Source organism: Phycodurus eques, chromosome 5 (assembly GCF_024500275.1).
Source record: "Phycodurus eques isolate BA_2022a chromosome 5, UOR_Pequ_1.1, whole genome shotgun sequence".
Taxonomy (NCBI): domain Eukaryota; kingdom Metazoa; phylum Chordata; class Actinopteri; order Syngnathiformes; family Syngnathidae; genus Phycodurus; species Phycodurus eques.
The window spans coordinates 21,561,156-21,582,405 of record NC_084529.1 but is presented as its reverse complement, the minus strand read 5'-3'; the positions used below and the strand labels follow the sequence as shown (position 1 = coordinate 21,582,405).

General features: G+C 42.4%; 1 protein-coding gene across 1 annotated transcript in view; it reads left to right on the top strand.

Annotated features, from left to right (window-relative positions):
- LOC133403270 (calcium-independent phospholipase A2-gamma-like) overlaps positions 1–21,250 on the top strand; it is a 29,226-nt gene that overhangs the window by 220 nt on the left and 7,756 nt on the right. The window contains exons 2-9 of the mRNA XM_061678033.1: positions 161–1,398; positions 2,991–3,140; positions 4,123–4,274; positions 4,771–4,865; positions 6,009–6,180; positions 6,597–6,654; positions 8,183–8,377; positions 19,029–19,227. Coding sequence (XP_061534017.1) covers positions 229–1,398; positions 2,991–3,140; positions 4,123–4,274; positions 4,771–4,865; positions 6,009–6,180; positions 6,597–6,654; positions 8,183–8,377; positions 19,029–19,227 — 2,191 coding nt within the window. The 5' untranslated portion in view covers positions 161–228. The remainder of the gene's footprint in view (positions 1–160; positions 1,399–2,990; positions 3,141–4,122; positions 4,275–4,770; positions 4,866–6,008; positions 6,181–6,596; positions 6,655–8,182; positions 8,378–19,028; positions 19,228–21,250) is intronic.

Here is a 21,250-nt window from a genome sequence, read left to right as displayed (position 1 = left end):
TTTCACGTTCTCAGAGTGCATCTCTTGTCATTCGTTCAGTTATCATTGTATTTATGTGTATATGTAGTCTATAGTGTGGCTTGTCTTAATATCTAAGGAAGGTGAATGTTTCATTGTCATGTTCTTTTTTGGCACCCATTTTTGTGTTGATCATCACCAGGTTCATGGAAAGGAGGAGTGTAGAGCTAAAGTTCCTTTGGCTGGAATGAACCCTTGGCACATAAAAGGATGAGTCACAATTGGTGTCTCAATGGCTGGCTTAAATTAAACAGAAAAGTTTACTTATGGCGCCCTTGCAAATCAGCATGCACACCATTTCCCTTCTCAGGTACCTTGCACTGTTCACTCCATGTCCAGCATCCTCGTTGTGGGAAGGCGATCTCCCTGAGCCAGAAGCACATCCTCCACTTGCGGCTTCAGGCTCAGAAGGCATGGCTCTGCAGGGCTAACCAGGTCGTGAGACAGAAGCTCGGGCTTCACACCAGCGGCCTGCGTTTGAACACTTCAGCATCGCGTTGGTCCGCGGGCTTCAGCAAACACATGTCCCGAGTAAAGAACACATTTGTCACAGTTTCCAAAGCTGTGATGCAAACGGACCTTCTCTCCAAGATTGTCCGGCTCAAAACAAACAAGAGTGGCAAAAATGTGAAGTTGATTCCCGAACCGAAAGTTGTGGAAATCACTCCTCTTTCTCCTGCTGCTCCCAAGCATCCAGTAAGCACATCACCTAGTCCTTCTAGTCAGACTTCTGCGGCTACACTGGACGCAGGGGCCACGGCTCCCTTGCTTTCTCAGCCTCCTAACTCCTCACAATTGAGCACTGCTGCTGCTGTTGTGACCACGCGGGAAGTTAAGGAGAAAAAAACGAGGCGTGTCCCATCTACCATCAAGCCTGAGGAGCCTGAACAGTCATCCGGTGAGAACGGAAGTCTGTCTTCCAAGCAACCCCCTGCGCTTTTTCACTCCAGGACATTTTCAGTTAACCTGGATGAAACCTACAACTACCTAGCCCACCACATCAATTCCTACTTTGGCAGCAGTACACAGAAAAAAGATGTGGCGAACCATGCTGATGTAGTAGCTAAACCCCCCCCTCAAGCTCCACAAACAAGTGACCCCGTGTGCAATAAACCAGGCAGCGCTCCTGCTGCTGCACCCGCATCCCCCAAGAAAGGTTTCGGTCACTACCTGTCATATTCTGCTCCCACCATGCAAGCTTTTGTGGGCAGCTACATTGCCCCCTTGGTCCCCAAGTTCAGGACAGGGGAGGCCAAAAGTGCCACGGATGAAGTAAAGAAGCCGGAGGATGCGCCGGTGAAACAGGTGGAGGTGGCTGTCAGTTCAGAGCAGAAGGCAGCAGAGGAGAAGGCCAAGAAACTTCTGGTCCAAAGGGAAAAGGTTTGAATGTTTGAATACAAATTGGTTCTGCATAGGTCATTTGTTGGGTTGCAGTTAATTACCAAGGGAAGATGAGATGAGGAATTTGGGAAATATTCCAATTTAATAATTAAGCTATAGGAATGGAGGGCAATTTAATGGAAAGGTATAATAGTCAATCATAAAACATTTTTGTTCATAAGCAGACCAATCAGCAGCAAAATCATACAATTAAAAAGTGTGACATTTCAAATGAATTATTTGCAAGTAGAACGTTATCAAGTTTGACTATTTTATTGAACGATCCATTCTTTAAATACAAAAAAAATAAACACAAAGGTTGAGTTAAATACAGTAATGTGGAAAAAGTATTTGCCCCCCTTCTCAAATTCTTTTTTTTTTTTATAGTTTCACCACTTTAATCATCAAACAAATGTCCATATCAGGAAAAAAAGATAACCTAAGTAAACATAAAATGCACTTTTTAAGTGGTGATTTTATACATTGAGGACAAAAAAACACAAACCAACAACTATTCAAAGCTAGCCATCTGTGAATAAGTTTGTGTTTGTGACCTCAAACTGAAGAACATGCAACTTCCACACAGGCGGGGCCGGATTTGAACCCGGGTCCTCAGAACTGTGAGTCAGAGGTGCTAACCAGTCAGTCACCGTCCTGCCCCCATTCAATATGTAATTGAAAAAAGCATCTTCCTTTAATATTCTCAAGCGTATCTATCCTGTATTTTAGCTAAACCCTTTCAAGCAAAGGGCTCATGAAATCCAGTTGTTTAAATCAGCATTATGCTAAAATATATGTTTCCTTTTAAGACAAGTTCCCTATTTCAAGCTAAATTTAAATTTGGTAAATTCCTGGTTTATTCCCATCAATTTTGCAACTGTTTTCATATAGCAATTATAAGATAATGCCAGCTGTCTCAACATTGTCCAACAGCTCGTGTCTAAACGTGCGATTTGAATTCTAGAAATTAATTTATTTTTTAGACTGGCCTGTAAGATTCTTGACATGTCCAAGTCTTTATGGTGTGGCGATATACAGTAAAGTCAGACTGTGTTTATCTTAAGTGGTGTCACTTCCTTCAGGGATTTGCATGAGGCATCAAACATGACCTAGTAATATGGCACTTAAACATTAAATTTGGCACCTTGCTTATAAAGTAAGGTAAATCACCGAGATGGCCATCCATCCATTTTCCATCACGTCTGTCCTCATTAGGGTGACGGGTGTAAACTTAGCCTGATGAGCCAGTTGTCCTGTTTCCGAGTGTGAAGAAAGAAGAAAATAAAGACCAAAATACATTTAGGACCATTTCTTGTCTGAATTTGCATTAATTTGTTGATTTGTAAAGATTTGAGATATTTGTTTTAGTTAGAGATAATTTTCAGGGATATCTGAAGTTGCCCGTTCTATTTTGTATTTTTTTTTTGTTAGCTTTGATCTTTATGCTCTGCTTAAAAATAATAAATCAGAAGTTACTCCTCTCAGTACTTGAATAGCGACTGCACAATTCAGTGAGAGTGTATTGTGTAGGTGTACCTAATATTGTTACGCTGAGGAACAAGAAAAAATGTTGCCGTTTTCCGTCTTTCCAGATCATCGCCAGGGTAAGCGTGGACAATCGAACTCGGGCGCTGGTCCAAGCGCTCCACAGGGCCACCGACGTGAAGGTCTACATTAGCAGGGTGGAGGACCTCAGCTACCACTTTCTAGAGTTTCCTGAGACTTGTGTGGTCGCCGTCAAGGTGAGTCAGATTATTATTATTTTTTTTTATAATCGCCATAATATTAGTTACACTTGCACAACAACAGTGCCAGTCAAAACTGACCATTATTTTTTTTATAGACGCTGACATTATGATACAGTTATTGTATTGTATTGCTAGTTTACACACCCAATCACTTTTTGGGGATCCTTAAACCAACAGTTATTGCAAGGATGTGTATCCCTGGGAAAATGCACGCATTTTAGTGGTCTGGAACACCACCCGTCAAAACTTTACTCTGTAGCGCCTCCTGGAAAGTTAGAAAAAATTAACCCCCATCAACAGGTTTACCAATAAACGCGATATTGCGTGCCCATGTCAGTTATAACAGGACGCATGAAAAAGTGTCAAGGACCCATGTTTGAAATTAAAGCAGAATTCTGACTGCTTGTTTTTTAGCAACCATTCCCGGGCGAATTTCAGAGCTTGTACTTTGACAGCATGCACCATGTGTTGTGGGCGGCGAATGGCCTTAAAGTTTGATGATAATTTTGAGGATTCTTTATGAAAAAGGGGGAACGAGGGTACGTTCATCGCTGCTTGTAGTTTTCATTATCATTATTTGTGTCAGGCTAAATAGCTCCTCAACACCAACATGGAGGCATGCAGCCTGCCCTGCTTTTATTTATATCACAGCTTTCTTTATCCGATGGCGTCAGGACCTAACCTATTTCCAACCACGGCCACTTTCGCTAATGTAAGGGTGGTAATCCCCTGCCAACATAAGACAGTAAGACCTTATGACTTCCAGATCTAGAAGTGGTTGCTGTTAAGCTAAACCCTGATTAGAAACTTTAATTTTTCTCATGCTTTAATGTGAATAATGCTGGACAGCAGAATAGGCGGGATGCAGTTGAGACTTCCCAGTTTCTGGTGTTAACCTCAGCATCCATATACGTGTATTTTGCTTCCACATTATCTAATGAGTCAGCACATTAAATGTCTTTTCTGTGTTCATCAGGAGAAGGTAATCCCCTGTTTGCTGCGTCTGCAACAGGCCAGTGACCCTGGACTGAGGGAAGCGGTCAGAGAAGCTCTTGCTCTGGTGGGCTACCATAAGCCTGTAAAAGGCCGCGGCATACGCATCCTGTCCATAGATGGGGGTGGGTTAAGGTAAATTTTTCATCATTTGCTCTTATTTGCCTCTATGCCAGTCCGTCAAAATATTTATTTACAGGAACCTAGATGTAACGGACTAATGGGTGGGTGGGTGGTCGGGGGTGTTGTCCGTTAAATCTGATCGTCCGTTAAATAGAAGCACTTTTTTTGTGGTCTAAAAACACCAGTACAGTACAAAATCGGTCTGTGGTGCAAAAAAGGTTGGTGACTGCTGGGCTGTGCTGGGGGAAAAAAATATCAATGACATCATCGATTAATCTGATTTATCACATTATGCCTGACTACAAAAAATCTGTAGTCATTCAATCTCTATTACATGCACACACACAAACATGTACACACTCACACAATTTGGTGTGTGACTGTGTAGTCTCGTAGTGTTATCTTTACAGTACAACATACCATGCCACACTCCCTGTTTGTGCTGTGTTTATCATTTATAATTTCTTTTTGGTTTTTTATTCTTATTTATTTATTTTGTACTTTTCAGGGGACTTCTTGCCCTCCAGACTTTGCACAAGTTGGAGGCCCTGACCGGGAAACCCATTTACAAACTGTTTGATTATATTTGTGGTGTCAGCACAGGTGAGTTGTGTATGTGTACTATTGCAGCACGGATTATCTGGTCTGCTGATTTATACAACCCCAATTCCAATGAAGTTGGGACGTTGTCTTAAACATAAATAAAAACAGAATACAATGATTTGCAAATCATTTTTCAGCCTTTATTTAGTTGAATAAATTACAAAGACAATTTAATGTTCAAACTGATAAACTTGATTGTTTTTAGCAAATAATCATTAACTTAGAATTTTATGGCTGCAACACATTCCCAAACAGCTGGGACAGGTTCATGTTCACCACTGTGTTACATCACATTTTCTTTGAACAACATTCAATAAACGTTTGGGAACTGAGAACACTAATTGTTGAAGCTTTGTGGGTGTAATTCTTTCCCATTCTTGCTTGATGTACAGCTTCAGCTGTTCAACAGTCCGGGGTCTCCGTTGTTGTATTTTACGCTTCATAATGCGCCATACATTTTCAATGGGAGGCAGTTCTGGACTGCAGGCAGGCCAGTCTAGTACCTGCACTCTTTTACTACGAAGCCACGCTGTTGTCACACCTACAGAATGTAGTTTGGCATTGTCTTGCTGAAATAAGCAGGGGCGTACATGAAGAAGACGTTGCTTGGTGGCAGCATATGTTACTCCAAAACCTGTATTACCTTTCAGCATTAATGGTGCCTTCACAGATGTGTAAGTTACCCATGCCATTGGCACTAACACAGCCCCATACCATCACAGATGCTGGCTTTTGAACTTTGCGTCACGATGGTTCTTTTCCTCTTTGGCCTGGAGGACACGACGTCCACAATTTCTAAAAACAATTTGAAATGTGGACTCGTAGGACCACGGTACACTTTTCCACTTCGGTTAGGGTTAGGAGCATATGAAAATGGCCACGCGGGGGTGCTGTGGACCACTTTACCCTCAGCTTCTGTGTTATTTTGCAGCATCTTGAAGCTTCTTATTTATCCCCCAGATTGGCCTTTAATCACCAGCACAAGCTTCCACTAGTTCCAAATATCCATCTGGCCCACAGCTGCTCTCGTTTTGATCAAACACAAATTTCAATCATGCCCCCTCTCTACACTTGTGTTACTGTTATGCTTCCATAGAGCATCAGAGTAGAAAATAATTCTTCTGACCTCCTTTCACATTCTAGGTGCAATCCTGGGGTTCATGCTGGGCGTTTTCCAGCTCCCGCCAGGCGAGTGTGACGATCTTTACCGCAAATTGGGCTCGGACGTTTTCAAGCAGAATGTGATTATCGGCACAGTGAAGATGGGCTGGAGTCACGCTTTCTATGACAGCGAAGCCTGGGAGAGCATGCTGAAGTTAGTCCTATTCTGGATGTTGATGGCCGAAGGAGCTGAGTCAGTGAAAAAGTTCAAAACCAGGGATCCAGGCTTGTAGTCTTCCTGTTAGCCTTTTTAATGTACAGTGGAACTTCTAAATTCAAATGCAGCTGAGGTTGTACATTTGTAAAGAAAATTCGAATTGGAACCATCGTTATAGATGACACACTTTTACACGTTTAAGAATTTTAAAATGTTATTTTTCTAAGTTTGCCAGTTTGACCCTGCAACGTGTTATTGTTGTTTTTTTTCTTATGAGGAATTTGCATCACCAATAGAACTTGGAGTTTACACTGAATTTGTGTAATAGTTTTAGAAACGATTTGCCTGGTTATAATTGTTATGCAATTCGTAATAATATCACTAAAAATTAACTCCTCTTCTCCGTATGACAGAGAGAAAATGGGCTCACACCTCCTAGTGGAGACTTCTAGAAACCCGGAATGTCCCAAAGTGAGTTCCTCTTCTTGATAAGTAGAAGGAGAAATTTCTGTCAAATCATACAGGACAGTGAAAATAGCATTCATATATTGTTACGTGGCACAGACAGGGCGGCGTAGTCCTCATTGCATTTCATTCCATGTTGTGTCAGTGTAACATCTTGTCACCTTGAATTAGACTAATTTGAAAATGAGGCCTCACGATGCCTTAGGCTGGATTTTCGCTGCAGGTCTAGGTGCACAATTCCGTTTTAATCCTCTTATCTGATTTTTGACTGTGACTCTGACTGTGACATATATCCGATATGGCTGCATTTACACTGAGAGAACCCATTAAACAACCTGTGTACGCCAATTCCCAAAGTGCACGTAAATAACTCCACAAGCATCAACGCTGGGCAGTGACAACATGAAAGTAAACAATAATACATAAATATTACAAATATGAAACATTACATGTGCTACCCATTGATTTAAATGAGGGTAACCTCCAACTTCATTATTTCACTGGCTCCGATGCTTTCGCAAAATTTTGTAACCAAGGGTTAGGGTTAGCTTGAGCTTTTTGGCCATAATTCCAAAAGGTACCATATGTTTGGCGCAAGCACAACACTGCTCATCACTACAGGGAAGCATGGTGGTGTCAGCATCATGCTTTGGGGCTGTTTTTCTCCAGCTGGAACTGTGGCCTTAGACAAGGTGGAAGGAATCATGAACATTTCAAAAGATCAATCAATGTTGGAACAAAATATTTAGGCTTCTGCTAGAAAGGGAAAAATGTCAGGGAAACCCTACTAGATCAGCCAAAATGTATTTGGGATTTATCAGTGGCACTTTAAATGGTGGCAGGTGTGTGCTGACTCCCATTTAACATGAGTTTGAATATGATTGGGTAATTCTGAACACATCATAATTATACAGTAAGAGGGAGTGCACACATTTGCAACCACATTATTTCAGTTGCTTATTGTTTCTTCCCCTCTCAATTATTTATTTATTTATTTTTTACAATTGAGTTGTACAGAATGTAGGTCACAGTAACTGTGGAAAAAAGTTTTGAAATGCTCTGTATTGGTCAAATTCTTTTAAAACCACAAAAACTTGGCATTTGAACAGGGGTGTGCAGACTTTTTATATTCACTGTATGTATCATATAATTGTTTTATCCACTGTTCTTTCGCTTTGGTTAAGATTTGTAGCAGGTGCTTTTTTTAATTTTTTTTTTATATATAAATGTTGTGTTCTAGTAATAGTTATGGGGTAGTATATGCATTTCAATAAAGTCAAGCTCACTTAACTGCATAGATCCAGTCTGCGCATTTACTCTGCATTCGCCTTGTCACATAACCCAATCAGATATTTATCCACGTTTGGAAATAGGCCAGATTCCAATCTGAAGATATTATCCAATTCCATACGTATTTTTTGTCTTCTATTTATGCTGCGTATCTGAAATTTTACCACTTGAGAGCAGAAAAGACTCATGGCATCAACTTGCATGGTATTTCATTTAACCCCCCGCCCCCCCCCCCCCCCCCAAGGTGGCAGCAGTGAGCGCCATCGTGAACCGAGGCACTCCTCTGAAGGCCTATGTGTTCAGGAACTACAACCTGCTGCCGGGGGTGCGCTCCCACTACCTAGGGAGCTGTCAGCACCAGCTCTGGCAGGCAATCCGCGCCACATCGGCTGCCCCCGGGTACTTCCAGGAGTTCCCCTTGGGGAGTGATCTCCATCAGGTCAGTCAGGGGAGACGCTATACCGATTTTATAGATTCATTGAGGTAAAACCCTGCTATATGCGCAGGACGGAGGAACTGCATTTCCTACCTATCATTGTTTGTTTTTCTTTTGCCAGGTGAGTGAGGCGGAGATGCACTTAAGTCCATCACCGCTGAACAGCTATGCATTAGCCATAACATAAAAATCCCCCACATTACCATTTGAGCCATCAATACCTAACCTATGCCTTTACTCTGCGAGTAAGTGCTTAGTCTGTTAAAATTGCATCAGTAAGGCACCTTAGTAAAGTGCGATAACACTATAGGAAACAGACCAAAATGCAGCTGTTGTGTAAGATTTGTGTATTCAATTTAATGTTTTCCTGTTTTGATGGCATCACACTGGGATGTCGACATCTCCTTGGATTGACTTTCACAGCACAGATGTTCTGTACACACCAAGTGAAGTGTGTGAGTGCATCAAAGGCAATATCCCAGCAGCATGACGCTCCCTTCGCTTTTAATTGGAAAGCCATGTGGGTTGTGGGGTTGAATGGGGGGGAAAAAGAATGAAAGAGACTGGTTGATGATAACATACCTGCTGTATGTCAAGGAATACTCCAACCCCCCCCCCCCCCCCCCCCCCCCTCCCCTGCCTCTACCATCTTGGGGGTCGCATAAATTAGCAGAGCTTCCTTCATCACACATGGCCGTTTGACTGCTTCATTGCCTCATTGCGATGACAAGACAAACAATGTAATTACAGAAGGGCCCCTTCACACGCGCTTGCTTTGCCAGTTGGAGGAAACCTGTGTGTCTTTTATTGTGTCATTGACTTTGCAAAAGGAGTAAAGATGGAAGCGCCTTTCAGCCTAGTCACTCTACTTTCCACCGCAGTAATTGTTTTGCAGCATTTATTTTTCATGTTCCTCTTTTATTGATCCCCAATTGGGCGTTGTCTTTATGCACTAACCACAGATGTCAGAGAGAGGTTGCTAAACAGCAAAGCCCTGCCTCAGACAATGATTTTGGTCTTGCACAAATAGTCCCAAATTCCATATATTGTGTCCATGTAGATATATTCCTAAACACTATGCCACGAGATCATCAGGTGGATCCACCAAGAAGATGATCAAAATTGACTCTCTAGAGCAGGGCTACTTTTTTAGAGGGCCACAAAAAAATCTTTCAACAATTCAAAGGTCCATTTGTCGAGGTTGATCCGTTAATATTGTAATATTCAAAAATAAATATGATTTTTATTCAAAACAACAACCACAAAAACTAAAATGTAATTCTCATTTTGACATAAAATAAGTACTACAAGACATGAACCCTGTCATGAATCCAAAACAAATACTGTATATCAGGAAGGGGTTAATAATTATTTGTTTTTTTTCAATAAAAGCACAAGGAACCACAATAAAGAAATATTGTATGTATTGGGGCTTTACACTTAACACGGTTAACATAGCACTTCCTGTATTATGCTCTAATTTGGAAAGACAAAGCGCTCCACCTCTGTTAGCGGATGTCACTAAGTAAGTGAAAGTCACCAGAACTTTCACTAATAAACATCTCGTAAAACAGTAATGCATTCTGTCTGGTGCAACAGATAATTGCTGTTGCAAACAAGTCGCTTACAGTACTGTATACTTGTATCTCGCTATTCACTTTGTCATTGACCCACTCTACTGACTCCCTGCTTCCAGCAGGTTATCTTTGTCTGATATTTATATTTGTTTGATGATATTGAACATTAAAATGGAGAAACTATGCCAAAAATGAGAATTTGAGAAGGGTGCAAGTACTTTTTCACGGCGCTGTACATGTTCACCCGCCGTAGGCTTCGAACGTGCAGCCCTCTGGTCCCCAAGCAAAGTCCATACAGACAGAGCTGCCCCCCAGTACAGTATATTTATGCATTCAATGCACTTCCAAACCACATACTATCAACTTTGGATTGTTATAACTCTAAACCCTTGTTTCCACCAAGAAGTGCAGTTCAATTCCCTAATGATACCTCATGGTTTACGAGCTTGTCTGGAACAACTACATGGTCTTCCTGCAGCTCGATGTCAGGGTTTCCCATGCTTGGCGTCTTAAGAACAATCCCCCTTTCTGGTCTATCGACCAGAGGCAAGAGCATAGTGGCTCAACAGCTTTCACTTTTTGCTTTCTGTGGAGAAACATGACCTGGAAAGACCACGTCAAGTTGGGGAATACTTCTGACTTACACTTTGTATTGCCCACATCATCTCTGCTGTGCTAGTCTTATGTGCAAAGAATGACGCCCAAATGCCAACGGCAATTTTATATTGAGAGCTGGTGAGTGCACCTAATTGGAAGAATTTGCCTCTGGTGCAAGCTTCTCAAAGTTCAAGCATCTCAAGGTGGAAGACTCCATTTCACGGTCAATAATCTGTAGGTTTAAGGATCTCAAGGTTCTCAAACTTAATTTTACAGCTTCCAAAATGAACATGAACACATGGGCTCATAGCCAAAAGAGCATCCTGCAGCTCTGTTATTGCTGCCAGTCACAAGGCTTCTGAGGACTCATACAAGGAGTGAAGACATGGGGAGAAAAAAAAAAAAAAAAAAAAAAAACAGAAGTCTATTGATTGGTCGACAGAGAATTGTCTCTTCTGGACCTCAATGAGAAAGGAATGGGTTGAACGGGACTTTTTACAAACTATTGTGGATTCCAACAGTAGCAGGATTCAAAATCTAGTTTTTAGAACACAGCATGGAACAGTGTGTCATTCCCATGTTTACTGCAGTTTAACCTTGGTACACTGTCGTGCTATTTAAACATCGACACCGCATACACACCACAGGGTGGAAACAAGCTCAATGTAGGTTTACTGCTCTGAACCATACCATGACAAACTGAAGTCAACTGCACTACTTGGTGAAGTCATGGCTTAAGAGTAATCAAATAGGAAATGCCTCCATGGTAAACCCGTCACATAATTGATCTGACAAGCCCAAAGCACATTAAGTCAAACTTTGGTCACATATGAGTCACAGCGACAGAAATGCGTTCCACTTGCGCCACTGAAACGTGAGCACAGCATGCCATCTATCTGATGTCATGATTCTCATCAGACACAGCGTCATCCCACTGATTTCCACCCACGACCACAGAGTTCTCCACTTAATTCAGCAGCCAAACAATGCCCCCTTTGTTTGGTCAAAAGGGTTGCTACATGTGCTGAATGACTACTGGAATTTGTGGAGCGACGAGCCTAGAAATGTATGATTGTTTGGTTATGTGATCTGCAGGCCATTTTCGGAAATCTATTTGTCCAAAAATTTTAAGATTTAAATACGGGGATTTTATAAGTTTTTGCTTGACCTTTTCAGAGCGGGAAAGACTTTGTTTAAATTTATCTCTGCCTCACACTTGCTACATAGTCACAGAGTCTTAGTGAGTGGAAACAAGGGGAAAAGAACAGGGTGCATGTTCCACATTAAAAGCGTTCACAAGTATCCCGGCACTAAATGACACAGGCGTACATGACTTGAGACGTTTCACAATGGATGTAAGGGTCTGTATGGAATAACGAGGAGGGCCTTGTTGCCATGGTGTCTCCTAAGGCAATGGGGGTGGAATGGGTGCGTGGGTTTGTGCCCGCCTCTGCCATCCTTATTAATGCGAGAAATGGGATTGTTGGACCACCACAGTCGGTGAGAGCTCTCAAGAGCGCCAACTGGGCACCGTGCTCTGCAGGAAGTCTTGAGTGGTGTAGTGAATCCCGTCAGCGCTTCCATTAATGAATCGCGTACAGATCACGATTCACCGGCACTAAAAACAAAGGCCACTCTTAAGAGAAGTTTCCAAAGAGAAAGCTGAACTAAAGCTTTTGATGGAGCAAGAAGAAGGGATTTCAGGAGGTGACAGAGGGGACGGATACACATGAGCCTGAAGCCACTTCCTTATCCAGGCTAGCTCCTCTGGCCTTAAACCCTTCTGCGAGTGCACCCATAGATTATGCGATGGAGATCAGTCTTGCCTTTTTCATAGTCACCTGAGTCTCCAACTGACTGCTTCAGTGTTATGGATTGGGCCTGTGCACTTATTACACTCCTTGTTTATCATATATTACATTGCCCTAGCCCCAGGAAATACTTCCCTGAATAAACCATCAAGTCACACCTTGCACTCATTCGTGTTAATATGCAAGAGCGTCTTCAGCCTCATCTCCTTGCTTGCAGCAGGGAAATTAGAGTGAAATTGCCCAGGAGATGACCCAGCAGACGGTGGAAATCAAAATGATGTTTAGTGGTGTGAAGTCAACTAATATGTACATAACACCTCAAGGGACTCTCGTTTGAGTGAATGTAATCACGGTGGATCTGTGCACTACTATATCGCAGTTTAACCTCAGTGGTTGTATAGCTATGTGATTCATTGCAGCAATACTGGCTGCACATGTGTGGTCGTGCATTTGTGTGGGAAATGACAGCGGGAGACAATAAATCTCAAATGCTTTCCCTGCCTGAGGCATCGGTCCCCCCCCCCCCCCTCAACACAGATGAGTCCCGCCTCTTTTGTCAGCTGGGGGAGCTCAATTGAACTTCACTCTGACCTTTTGGGCCCCGTGAGATCTAAAAGGAAAGGAGAAGATCTGTTCAGCGTAATCTCATAATTTGCCATGAAGACATCTGACCTGGACTGACTGCCACTCTTAAGTGGCACTTCCAACACTGACGACGTTGTCACGCTCATCCTTCCTGCTAACAGGGGTGGCCTTTATGCAATTTGGATGCTGTCTCGGCAGCTTATGTAGCTCAATGAACCAATGATTTACGTTCCCGACGACACGGAGAATGCTTTATTTGGCATAAACTGAGCCAATTTTCATGATGAAAGTGAATTTCTGCTTCCGGCATAATTTCCTTCTTTTATGAATTGAATGACCATCTCTACGGGCAAAATCGACCATTCAGGACTTGTGAATGCTTCCTTGGCATATGAGGGAGAGTCGGGTTGGCAGAGCCTGCTTTTAAATCAGTGCCCCGGTTCAGTCTTGACAACATGGCCAAAGGCAATTTGTAATGACTACAGCTGTGATTTGAATACCACACCAGATGCATGTCCAGGGCTCAGCTCATTTATCATATACCTTTACAGTGGAACTTCGGGTTACAAATAACATTTGTTGCGTGACCCCCGTGTTTCCGTGTTCAAACTGAAACGTTCATAAACTGAGGTAATGTTTCCCATTGAAGTGAATGGAAATGCAATTAATGCTTCCAGACACAAAACTGTTATATTTACCTTATTTGGATCATTTTGTGGTTAAAAATGAATACTCCACAGTATTAGAAATATAAATGGGTGAAAACACAATTTCTGATGAAATAACAGTAGGTTCGCTAGTAAATCACTCTGCAGTCTCTTAGCTTTTTTGGGTACAGTAATGTTTACGTTCACTGTGGTTACTTTACTGCAAGCCCTAATTCGCCACCACCTCCCACAATGCAGGGCTGCTTTTGCATTGAATTGTGGGATGTGGTGGCATTTTAGGCAAAAAATACAGAAATCATAAGCACGCAGCCAATGATTGATTATGCGGCATGAGAAAAAGCACAACGTTCTGAGCCTTCCACGGCCATGCCAAGACTGTTCTTAAACTGAAAATATGTAACTGAAATTTCTTTTAAAATATTGTTCATAAAATGAGGCCCTGTGTAAAGGTGTAAGACCTTGGAGCAGTTAGGTTTGTCCTTTGTTTAATTGAACCCTGGCAGTGGCAGAAAACCCAGCAATCAGACCTAATGAATCTTTTTATTGAATTTAATTTTTTTTTTTTTTAGTAATAATCCTCATCCAGGAAACCCTACGATCTTCAGGCCAAGACCTTACAGACTGAGCTACTACGCAGCTCAAATTTGGATTTAAGCAGGAACGTTTGTTGTGTCTCTGCTTGGGTCTCTCGCCAACGTCTAATGCCTGTGCATAGGTTCATGAGGCAGCCAGATACCGCAATGCACAGCCTTAAGGAAGAGAATAAAGTTTGCTCTTGCAGCTAATGGCCTCTGACGTACACTCGGCCGTGAAATGACTTTTACTGATCTCGACGATAGTGGCTCTTTTCTATTGAGATCAGCAACACCCCTACAGGGCAGCTTCAAGTGGCACAGTGGAGATAAGCTCGCAAACGTTAATGGAAGATGAGTCATTTCAAACAGCAGTGCAAATTTCACTGTTGTTCATTCAAGCCGGCTGATGTCCTCCTGCAATTCTAATTTCACAATGTGCTGTTGGAGCAATTACTTTTAAGACCCTAATTGTCAATCAGTAGAAGTGAACCACATTCCCTTAGGTGAAGATGGCCTAATTAGTTGAAAATTTACTTTATGATGATCTGGTTTATGAGCCAGCGATCAGCCCCGGAAGGGGCGAAGGCGAGCATGGCAGAGCGCTAATCCTCTGGAGGACCAACAGTCGACATTGGCAGGAAATCATTAAGCTGCTTGTCGTTTAACAATTCAGAACTCCAGCTCTGTCACTGACAGGTGCTTACTCTCCAAGGGCATCCATTTGGTGACACAAGGCATCCTCTCCCACTGTGATTCATTAGAAGTACCAGCGGTATTACTGCCCAAAAGTATGATAGACAGAAACAACCTTTGCCTTATATCGTGCTTTGTGTGGCCACAGACTGCCTACATTTAGCCGTTTTGAATGCCAAGCCCATTTGCAGTTTGTTCCATGTGGGCCGTTGTTTTCTTCTTTGTCTTTCAGGACACCGTTTAAGTGAGTGTATGCATGTGGGCCATATTGTGAATAGGCTTTACATGCTGATCAGCGAGTTTAAAAAAAACAATAACCGACATCCGATCACATGATTGAGGAATGTGTCTATTTAAATGACCTGTTCATTTACTGTATATTACGGAAGTGTATTTCATTCACTTGGATAAGAAAAAAAAACCTCCTGTTTTTCTGAGTAATTTTTTTGAGGGCTTTGTTTTTTTGAAAAAATGTTTCCACCTGTTTTTATGACGAATCTTTTTCTGAGTTATCGGGACACATCGAACTCACGCGAGAACCTACGAACTGCAAGTGACTCTTTGCAGGCTCACTAATGGCGGATTACTGCTGGGCCGGGATTGTGGTACATACGCCGGCGAAGCCGATTCCGGCGCCTCAGTTGCACACCATGCGGGTCCAGTATTTTCATCAGTCTCCTGATCGTCTCTTGAGTCACCACGTAGCCAGCCTGAATGGATTTTAAATGCATCATCTTGTATCCATGGAGCATACCATATCTGTCCAAGTGATGCTGGACAAACATTGCTGTATCTAGCAGATCTAAAGGGGCTTTCCTCCTGAACAAACGCAAAGTCTGCAGGTGCCTGCGCAATGTCGACAAACTAATAACAATACCATCTATGTGACTCAAAGACAGGAGTATCTCCCAGTGTCTTAAACCCATATAAAAATAAAACTTGATCAAACTAAATAAGCCGGTCATGTTGCTTACGGAGTCCGCAAAGAGTCACTTGCAGTTCGCAGGTTCTCGCGTGAGTTCAATGTGTCCTCATAACTCAGAAAAAAATTGTCAGAAAAACAGGTGGAAAAACATTTGTACGAAAAACAGAAAAAAATAGTCAGAAAAACAGGTGGGGAAAAAAATTGTCAGAAAAAACGAAAATACTCAGAAAACAAAACAAAGCCCTCAGAATAATTACTCAGAAAACCAGGTTTTTTAAATCCAAGTGAATGCAATACGCTTCCGTAGTATATACTTGTGTACTTAATTGCTAAAAATATCTATATTTACAATAAATAATGTATCTTTGTTCCTCTATTTATGCCAGTGAGGCATAGTGACAGACAGAACAAATGAATGGTCTTCTATTAGATGGCAGGAAGTAAATACAGTAATTAATATATCCACTTTTTGTGACATTTTTGTTTGTTGGTGTTCCGTGAGATTTTTCAATTGTAATAAATATGTTCCTTGGCTCCATAAACGTTGGAAATCAGTGCTCTTGTCAGGTCCATCCATCCATCCATCCATCCATCCATTTTCTGAGCCGCTTCTCCTCACTAGGGTCGCAGGCGTGCTGCAGCCTATCCCAGCTATCATTGGGTAGGAAGCTTTCCAGATAAGAATCTCCATGCAAGGCTTTACCTCCACATTTATAATTAACACTTTTATTCCTAATTAGCCCTCCCTTTTTATTTCCATCCATCCATTTGGATGGATGGAAAGCCGCTTATCCTCACTAGGGTTGCGGGAGTGCTGGACCCTATCCCAGCTATCAACGGGCAGGAGGCAGGGTACACCCTGGACTGGTTGCCAGCCAATCGCAAGGCACATATAAACAAACAACCATTCGCACACACATTCACATCTACGGGCAATTTAGAGTTGTCAATTAACCTACCATGCATGTTTTTGGGATGTGGGAGGAAACCGGAGTGCCCGGAGAAAACCCACGCAGGTACGGGGAGAACATGCAAACTCCACACAGGCGGGGCCGGGATTGAACCTCAGAACTGTGAGGCAGACGCTCTAACCAGTCGTCCACCGTGTCGCTCTAGTCAGATCATGTATTCTAATCAGTCAGGTCAAACCAACATTACAACATTACAGAAATAATGGGTGCTAACTTACTGTAATTAAATTACTTTATTTTTAATAAAATTACTTCACCCACACCAAAACTTTAAATGGCATGTTTACGTACAACCATTCGTGCTAGCACTAGCTTGCTAGGCTACATAACATTTTTATTGCCTGCTTGCAAGCTGCATCATATTAAAAGCATGTGAACATACCTCAAGCAAGCCTTAAACGAACGTCCTCTCCTGTCCTGAGCACCGGTGAACACCAACGCATGTTTTTCCCCATTTTGTTCTTACAAACACACTGCGCGATCCATTATTGTTGTCGTCGCCATGGTAATGAGTGTATCCGGTCCCGTTTGCGTTGACATGATGAAGTCCAGTGATCGGAAAAAACAGGATGCAGTGGTATCGGAATACAAGATTTTATTGCAGTAGTCTGACATAGTGCAATCGTGAAAGAGCAAATTTGTCTTGTAGTCTGATCCGGGCATTACGTTTTGTCTGTCTCAGACGTCGTCTGGTTGAACCTGAATGAGAACTCCCGAAAATAAATGATACATTGGAAAAAGTTATGAGCACCATAGACACTAAAAAAATAGCCACCAGTCCTCAAGAGGAAGCATGAAACGTTTCAGAACTTTCTTAATTAAAAGCCCTCGACTCAGCTCGCCGAGCTGGTGCCCTGAAATTGAGCCATATGGTAGCATTCTACTTGGAGCTCACAAGACGGGTCTGCCTCTAATGATTAAATTGTCCTTGGCCAATGTGTGGGTGAAACTGAGCCACCAGCACGAAGATCCCATGACTGGAGTGTCACTGTTAATGCCATTGAGTTCACAAAGTAGACACAGTGGAGCCACTTTTAACACAAACTGCTGATTTGTAATTTCCTGCTGAATTTTTACTGCTTCTGAGTCCCGTTAATTGCTCAATTGAATCGAGTCCAACACATTTTCGCTCTTGTTTGGGATTAATATTTTTGTGTGACAGCATCCAAAATTTTGGATAAAGAGCCACTCTGGTCAGTTCTTCCTTGCTTTGCAGCTAAAATGTCACCACACTGGCAAACTTAATGAATGGGACTTTAGATGCTTGCTGCTATTTCTTTAGCCACTTCTGGTGCTACTCCTTACCAAAAAGTCCACCAGATGACTGGTGGACTTTTTCCTTGATGTCATTCGCCATCACACTGTGTAGTACAAAAGGGAACTATAGTGTGGCACCAAAAGTAGGAATCCAAGCGACATCTGCTCTGACGGACAAAAACTCATATTACTATTGCATTGAACAGCAATAACATGCGCATGAAGTTGTGATTTAACATCACGGTCCCATAAACAAGCTCTCATCCACACCCTACGGGTTCCCTCCCGAGACATTTGGAGGGGCCCTGCGGCTTCCATCCCCAGCCTGGCCTCTTTAATGAGGACTGGCCCCTGTGTGTTTGATCCTGCTGCCAACCCTGCAGCCATGCATCCTCATGCCTATTCATCAATCCTTCGCTGTCTCTCCAGTGACACCCCCATCGCCTTAGGTAGACTATGAATTCAAAGCAAACGCACTCCTAGGCGGTTGTTCGATTTCAAAACGGAGCTGACAGTAACTGTGAGCAAAGTGGAGAAAGGAAGAAGGGGGGGGGGGGAAAACAGCCATTTCATTGTGTGCTTTGTCACCGTAGTGAGCAGCTCTGGAGCCACATTGATCTTTTTGTTTGCTCGCATGATCCTTAAAAATGTAATCCATTGACTCTCCAAAAATCCATGAAAAGTTTGTAAGTATGCATAACATGCATGGTAGGTTAATTGACGACTCTAAATTGCCCGTAGGTGTGAATGTGAGTGCGAATGGTTGTTTGTTTATATGTGCCCTGCGATTGGCTGGCAACCAGTTCAGGGTGTACCCCGCCTCCTGCCCGATGATAGCTGGGATAGGCTCCGGCACTCCCGCGACCCGTGTGAGGATAAGCGGCTCAGATAATGGATGGATGGAATTTATTAAGGCCTCAAATGCCAATTAAATAATGGCACTGAGCTCTGCGACCATCATCATCAAGCATCTTTTTTTTTTTGTATGTGCGCAGGACGGAGGTTTGCTAATCAACAACCCCACAGCGCTGGCCATCCACGAGTGCAAGTGTCTGTGGCCCAACACACCATTAGAGTGCGTGGTGTCGGTCGGCACTGGCCGCTTCGAAACGGCAGGCAAGAGCAACAGTGGCACCTCCACGAGCCTCAAAACCAAAATCAACAATGTCATCAGCAGCGCCACAGACACTGAGGGTAAGTGATGGTCCTGGTAGGTTGACGTTAAATTCTTTGAACGGTAACATCTGTTAAATCGGGTACCATTTTGGAGGGTTTTGTTCGGCTTTGGCCATTTGTATTTGAACCTGTCAATGAATACAGCCTATGCTTTTCACTCCAGCTCCTGGTGCTTGTGCTGATTGTGTTTGACTTTTATACTGGCATTGAATAAACACCTTAAAAGTGCATAGTCGACTGTGGCTCTGCTTTCCGACATGCATGGGCATTAAAGTACGTACAGTGGTCCCTCGAGATACGAGTGACCCGACTTAGGGGTTTTATGAGATGCGAGCCATCGTCTGGCCTCTTGTTTTTTGTTGTTTTGTTTTTTTTTTTACTTGTGAGAAAAAAAATATCGTGATGCTAGCGCTGCTTGGGCAGTCAGCTCCTCTCAACTCACTTCACAGCGAGCAGCAGATTAGCAGATAGTATACAATATAAACAAAAAAAGGCTTCAAGCTGTTTAATGCCTCTCCCAGTTGAAGTTTACTGTCAAACTTAACATAAACTGAATTACACATTGTGTTTTTAAAACAAACTGCCACAACTTTGCCTTCCACTCTCTTAATGCTAATTCACAATGCAATAATCTATATATGGGCTAAGAAGTAGCATCGATTGTCAAGATGTTATAACGCATCACCAGACAGACAATATAACACTACACACAGGCATATTTTATTTTTCCTCTGTGGAAAAGCTACTAACAGTACAGCAATTTATTTAGTCACTTAGAGTAGTTGTGAAAGTCTTCTACATTTGTGTCTTCTTGACTGTGTTATACTGCCCCCGGTGGCTAAGTCACGCACACCAGAAGGAGTCACAATGAATGAATCAAGATGCACAAACTTACATTTTTTACAATTAACAAATTACTATATATGTTATAAAGTAATTTATAGAGTGCTAGTTTCCTTATTAAAAAATGCATAACAAACAATTTTGTTAGTTTTTTTTTTTTTTTTTTTGTCAAGGCTGGAATGGCTTAAGGCAGACATGCCCAAAGTCCGGCCCCTGGACAAATCCGGCTCGTGTTCATATTTCCACTGGCCCGAAGCCTCTGTCATAAAATCAATAATATGTGGCCCGGCATTACAAAATACATGTGCAATTTTATATTTCACCACAGGATGGAAGTAAACTTGTGGCCGAACTTTCGCGGGGCCGTTTTGCTGTTTTTTGCCCATTTCTAAAATGGCAACTGGAAGTAAGAAAATGAATGTTGATAGCGAGGGCCGCCATTTCCAGGACAAATGAAAGTCTGAATATTTTTTCACTGAATTTAGAAACAACTGCGTCTGCCTAATTAACCAAGAGACTGTGGCTGTCTTCAAGGAGTTCAATATAAAGAGACACTACCAGACGAAACATGCTAATTATGACAAGCTAACTGGGAACGAACGCAGTGAAAAATTTAAGCAACTGGAAGCTGGTTTAACGGCACAGTAACACTTTTTCACAAGAGCCAGTGAGTCGAATGAAAATGCAACAAAGGCAAGCTATGAGGTGGCAACGCTGACAAGCACTGCAAACCTTTTACTGAGGGTGAATTTATTAAAGACCGTGTGATGAAAATGGTGGAGAACATTTGTCCTGAGAAAAAGCAACAGTTCGCCAATGTTTGCCTGGCTCCTAGCACTGTGTCACAAAGGATTTAAGAAGTTTCTTCTGATATTAAGAGAGAGTTGCACGCAAAAAGGAGTGGAGTTAGAATTTTTTTCGTTAGCCTGTGACGAAAGCACGGATGCATCCGACACCGCTGAGTTACTGATTTTTTTGAGAGGGGTGGACAGTGAAATGAACGTGCATGAAGAGCTACTTGAACTCCAGAGCTTTAAGGACCAAACAAGAGGGAAATATTTATTTGCTTCTGTTTGTTCCGCCGTAGATGACATAAAATTACAGTGGAATAAAATCACAGGGATTATTACGGATGGCGCACCTGCCATGGTTGGCGAGCACAGTGGATTATCAACCCTAGTCTGTAACAAAGTAAGCG